The 6,000-nt window shown below is 41.0% G+C and overlaps 1 protein-coding gene across 2 annotated transcripts in view; it reads left to right on the plus strand.

Annotated features, from left to right (window-relative positions):
* The window catches only part of TBC1D9B (TBC1 domain family member 9B), a 39,391-nt gene extending 34,157 nt beyond the window's left edge, over window positions 1–5,234 (plus strand). For both annotated transcript variants that reach the window (XM_060765419.2, XM_067463674.1), the window contains 2 exons: window positions 685–791; window positions 2,746–5,234. In XM_060765419.2, coding sequence (XP_060621402.2) covers window positions 685–791; window positions 2,746–3,444 — 806 coding nt within the window. In that variant the 3' untranslated portion in view covers window positions 3,445–5,234. The remainder of the gene's footprint in view (window positions 1–684; window positions 792–2,745) is intronic.
* The last annotated feature ends 766 nt before the right edge of the window (window positions 5,235–6,000 follow it).

Genomic DNA, 6,000 nt, shown 5'->3' on the forward strand with positions numbered 1-6,000 from the left:
GTTCAATTCCTAAGCCCAAAGCTTATTGTTCATGAAGATTAAATGCCTTGATTAAAGTAACAAGGATTACTAGTTCTGTCACTCAGTTTTATGGTTGACCTGATAAAAGAGGTAGCTAGCACCTCCCAGCAGACCACAAAGCAGTTACAGGTTAGATATCTCTTCTCTGGAATTCTCAAATCCAGAATACCCCAAAATTGTTTACGGGAGAGACTGAGTTTATTTTCTGCTGGTTTAATGTACACAAACTTTGTTCCGAGCACAAAACCATTCAAAAATATTGCATAAATCTTCCTTCAGGGTGCATGTATAAGATATATATGGAGTGTAAAGGAATTCCATATTTGAACTTGAGTCTGATCTTAAAGATCTAATTATGTGCATATAGCCAAATAGAGGTATTCCAAAATCTGAAAAAAATCCAAAGCGCTTCTGGTCCCAAGTATTTTGGATAAGAGATATTCAGCCTGTAGTTGCCAGGCGTAACATACTGTCTTTTACTGCTGGAGATAGTCCAACATAGTACATTCATTTTTGTGCTCTTTTTAAGCTATGCCCAGAGATTTTCTATAAAGAAGATCCATGGAAATATGCCCCATACTTTGTGTCAAGATCATCAGATTTCAGGAACCATACAGATTCACGTTTTTAACTTGATTTTGTTGTTTTGATTTTTCCACACAGAGGAGAAGGGTACCAGTCCCCAAGATTACAAATATCATCTGCGAATGTGGGCTAAGGAAAAGGAATCCAAAAAAGAAACTATCAAAGATCTTCCAAAAATGAGTCAGGTAGGAAAAACAACAACGACATTATAAAACCAATCACTACAATATTCAGTGTCTCTATGGTTTTAAAATGCTGAAGTGACCTAGAGAGGCTTATTTCTGGAAAAGTGTGGCATCATTCTTTCCTTGTTCTGAGTTGAAGGAGTCTTGTTCAAGATAGTACATTATTATATGTTTTCTATGAGGGGTATTTTTAAAGTAAGGTCCGTTTTAACATAAGTACACAACGAAAGTTTATTTCAAAAAAGTAAATTTATTTTCAGAAAGTACATACTTCACTCTATTTTTCGACATAGTTGGCAAGTTTGTTCAAACACTTATCATACCTCTGAACCAATTTTAAAATACCCTCTTCACGAATCCTCGCTTCAACTGAAGCCACCAAATTGTCTGTAATCAAAGAAGGGCGACTGGAGCAGTCCTCATCATGGACATTGTCATGGACATCTTTGAATTGTCGTACCCACTTACGTACTTTGCTTTCACTCATAACAGTATCACCGTACATTTCACAAATCTGTCGATGAATTTCTGCAGCAGGCAGGTTCCTTGCTGACAAAAACTGTATCACTGAGCGAACCTCACATGCGGAGGGTGAGTTGATAGTCTTAAACATTTTTAAAGCACAGAACAGAACCGTACAGGTTAGCTACAGAGCGGAAACTGAGCACAATTGTTCCCGAGGCATGCCGGTACACGACTCACGCACTCATTGCAGTATGCGCGCGAACTACTAGTGTCTACAACAAAACTGACCTTACTTAAAAAATACCCCTCGTATCTTTTGTGCCTCAATTATATGCAGCAGTTTTCATTCAGATACTTCAGCTTTCTATACAGGTATACCTTAGTTAACAAAGTAGATTTATTCCTGGGAATTAGTATCGAGGAGCCCCCGGTGGCGCAGTGGGTTAAACCCCTGTGCCAGCAGGACTGAAGACCGACAGGTCGCAGGTTCGAATCCGGGGAGAGGCAGATGAGCTCCTTCTATCAGCTCCAGCTCCTCATACGAGGTCATGAGAGAAGCCTCCCACAAGGATGATAAAAAAAAAATCAAATCATCCAGGCGTCCCCTGGGAAATGTCCTTGCAGACGGCCAATTCTCTCACACCAGAAGTGACTTGCAGTTTCTCAGGTCGCTCCTGACACGACAAAAAAAAAAAGTGTCATGATAGAAAATACATAACCCGAGGCAGAAATAACATGGAAAGAAATGGAATAGGCTCCTACACCATAAACTACAGGAAAGGAGATTTCACCTGAACATTAGGAGGAACTTCCTCACTGTAAGAGCTGTTCAGCAGTGGAACTCTCTGCCCAGAGTATAGTGGAGGCTCCTTCTTTGGAGACTTTTAAAGAGAGGCTGGATGGACATCTGCTTTGGATGCAATTTTCCTTCTTCTTGGCAGGGGGTTGGACTGGATGGCTCACAAGGTCTCTTCCAACTCTATGATTCTATTATTGTGAGTTGACCCCATTCTGAAAGTATCATCAAGTAACGGTAGCCAGACTTGTGGTCAGAGCTGTTAATTCACAGTGAATTTAAAAGACTGGGGTGAAGCCTCTAAAATATTCCACCATTAGCATCACTGGGGTTACAGAAATGCAAAAAGAAAGGAAGGCTGAAGTCAGGAGTGGATTGTGAACGGCATCATTCATGCACATCCACAGACAATCATTTTCCAGCTCTCAAAAGTTTGGTCAAGTTTGTTGATTAAACTGTAATATACAGTTAGGTTGTCGTTGGTGGCTTTAAATGTAAAATGATGGCACTGATGGCAAATGGCAATGTCCCTTACAGTATTATCTGCTGTGTGATCTGTCTTGAGTGTAACTTGAGATAATAAAAAATGATGCCAATTAGAATTCTCCATTGGTTATCTTATTGTTTTGTATAATTATCGGTTTGAAGACTTTACACCTAAGCAGTTATCATTATGTGTACCTCTCTTTTAAGGAACAATTTATAGAGTTGTGCAAGACACTTTACAACATGTTCAGCGAAGACCCGGTGGAACAAGAACTGTACCACGCCATTGCCACGGTTGCTAGCCTCCTCCTGCGCATTGGAGAGGTGGGGAAAAAGTTCTCCCACCAGCCAGCGAAAAAGATAAGCGATGATGTCAAAGCAAATAGCGCCCAAGACCCTGTAAGTGAAGAAGAGTCTCCAACATCTGATCAGAGCCAAAATTCAACTGTCGAGCGGTATTCCCAAGCTGCCCCAGAAGATAAAGCATCTGGAGATACTCAGGTGGACAAAAACCAGCAAGAAAACCAGATTTTTGTAGATGGTGGTGGCGGCGAGGGCTCAGGCTCTCCTGTGCAGCTTTTTTCAGACGACGAAACAAAAGACGATATGTCCATGTCTTCATACTCCATGGTCAGCACCGGTTCACTCCAGTGCGAAGACATTGCGGATGACACAGTGCTGGTGGGCTGCGAGGCTGGCAGCTCAGCGGCACGATACGGCAGCACCATTGACACAGACTGGTCCATCTCCTTTGAACAGATCCTAGCCTCCATACTTACAGAGACCGTCCTAGTAAACTACTTTGAGAAGAAAGTTGACATTACGCAGAAGATCAAAGAACAAAAAAAGGTGGAGAGACAGTTCAGCTCATCCAGTGATTATGAACTTTCCTCGGTGTCAGGCTGACGTCAGGGAAATAAAGGCAGGCTGGAGTAATAGAGGTGGTTGATCCAAAAAGAAAAACAACCCTAATTGATGGTTGGACACTTACTTTGCTTTTGTTTTTATCAGCACCTATAACTATCCATCAATGCAAGTAGATTCAGCTGAGTAAGGGGCTCATCACAGTCATTCTTTGGTATAGATATCTCCCTGGGGGACACCTTGCTTGTCGAGTTTACATTACATCCTCAAAAGCATGAAAGCCTAAAACCTAATAGCCTCTCTGGCCTAGAATTACCTTAGTAAATTATGCATGTGTGCCTCTACCTATCTTTCTTTAATGAAGCTTGATTTCAGTCAAACTATGCTACATTTCCTTTTGTTTTCCTTCCTTTCTGATTGTTCACAAGAAAAGCAGCCTATTCAATTCCTTCCTCTATGTCTTTGGCTGCCTCCTTGTGACCTAATGCATCAAATGCAGTGTATCCAAATGCGGTCGCGGTCCCCAGCCTTGCCTAAGAATGTCTTGTTAGGAATGTAGATGCTATGCAGTAACTTGTCAAATGGAAAGATGTTATATTCTCTTACTCTTGGCATCCTGCACCTCGAATATGCCAGTGTCTTGGGACTGCTGGTGTTTGTTGCAAGTGATTTACTATTGCGGTAGCATGTGGATTTCAAAGTCTCTGAAGAAAGATGCATATTCATATCTTTTAGATCAGTTTTTAATTCTTTAGTGCCATGTGTTTATTTTTAATTTCCCGGAAAGAAAGGAGGATTAAGATGTAGCAGCCATGGAGGTTGGGGTGAATGGTACTATCCCGAGAATCATGAAATGCTAGCAAGTCATGCTGCTTTTAAACATCAGATTGCTTCCTTCTCACATTCATACATTACACAACCTCCTAAGTTAGCCACATTGGATTTTGAATTCCATGAAGTTATTTGTAATGAGCCAGCCCTGATCCTATATTCCTTTAAGCTAGTTATCATTAACTAACTTCTGCTTCTGCTCCTTGATTGATCCATTTCTCACTATGGTCAGAAGTGAGTCTCCAAGTTTGTATTATTGTGCTAAACCCAGCCATACCTCTAACATAGGTGAAGGCACAATTGTGGGGAAGGGAGTGCTTGGTTCTTTGTCCTGTTTACCTGAATTAGCTAATATATCATGACCCAGCTCTTGCACACGATAGGGAACTTGCTGTTGTACTACAATTCAAAACAGTTCTGTAACCTACTTTAACATAATGTGATGTTTAAACCACATTTTGCTCTGGCAATATAGAGTGTACAGTTATGGGATCAGCCATCTGCAAATCACTTGTGGACCAGAGGAAAAGTAATGCTCCATTTTGAGATAGGTAACCTCCCTATGGGAAGGCATTAATTCTCAAGAAGCACTATTATATTTGTTTATATTTGTACACATGTTCATTACACAAGTATGTTGTCCAGTCACATGAGCTTAATCAGAATTGTGTGAATGCCGAAGTGTGTCTGTTATAGGAGTGTGAATCGCATTGGCAATTCAGAAAGAGGAAAGTCTGAAGAACTTAAGGAGATTTATACAAGGGGATACATCACTTGATGCAATACACAGTGTTACTCCAACGTTGTGGTATATTCTCTGTGTTTAAGTGTCTGCCTCCTTAGCCATGCACCTGGAAAGTGGAGAGTAGAAATATTCATTTTTACTAATTCTTCAATAATTTATTGTAATTTTTAAAATAAATATTCATGTGATTTTTCATTGTTTGTCTGATCAATCACGTATGTATTCAATAAATGAACAGAATCGCACATAACCAAAATTTTGGCTTTGTTTTTTCTTCACCATTTTAAAGTAGCTGCACTACTCTTTGACAGTTTCCCATTTTTCACATACATGGCAGTCTAGAGCACTATTTGAAAGAAGCAGGTATGTGATTGGGGCTTAATTACAGTGAGCTTAGTACTTCTCTTTTGAATGTAATTATTCATTAAAGAGCTAGGGATGCTAGGTCTGCAGAAAAGAAGATTGAAAGGAGACATGATAGCAACACATAGATATTTGAAAGGCTGTCGTAAGGAAAAGGGAGCAGGCCTGTTTTCTGCTGCCCTGGAGACTAGGACTCGGAGCAGTGGGTTCAAATGGCTGGAAAGGAGATTCCACCTGAACTTTAGGAAGAACTTCCTGACCATGCGAGCTGTTCAACAGTGGAACTCTCTACCTCAGAGTGTGGTAGAAGTTCCTTCCTTGGAGTCTTTTTAAGTAGAAGCTGGATGATCATCTGTTGGGAATGCTTTGATTATGCTTTCCCTGCATAGCAGGGGGTTGGACCGGATGGCCCATGTGGTCTCTTCCAATTCTATAATACAATCTCTGGTACTTTTAAGCAGTCTCATGCTTTCACATGTCATACACATAATTCCTGTTCACCTAGAGCAGGGGTCCTCAAACTAAGGCCCGGGGGCCGGCTATGGCCCTCTAAGGTCATTTAACCAGCCCTCACTCAGGGTCAACCTAAGTCTGAAAGACTTGAAAGCACACAACAACAACAATCCTATCTCACCAGCCAAAAGCAGGCCAACACTTCC

This window comes from Anolis sagrei, chromosome 2 (genome assembly GCF_037176765.1).
Source record: "Anolis sagrei isolate rAnoSag1 chromosome 2, rAnoSag1.mat, whole genome shotgun sequence".
Taxonomy (NCBI): Eukaryota; Metazoa; Chordata; class Lepidosauria; order Squamata; family Dactyloidae; genus Anolis; species Anolis sagrei.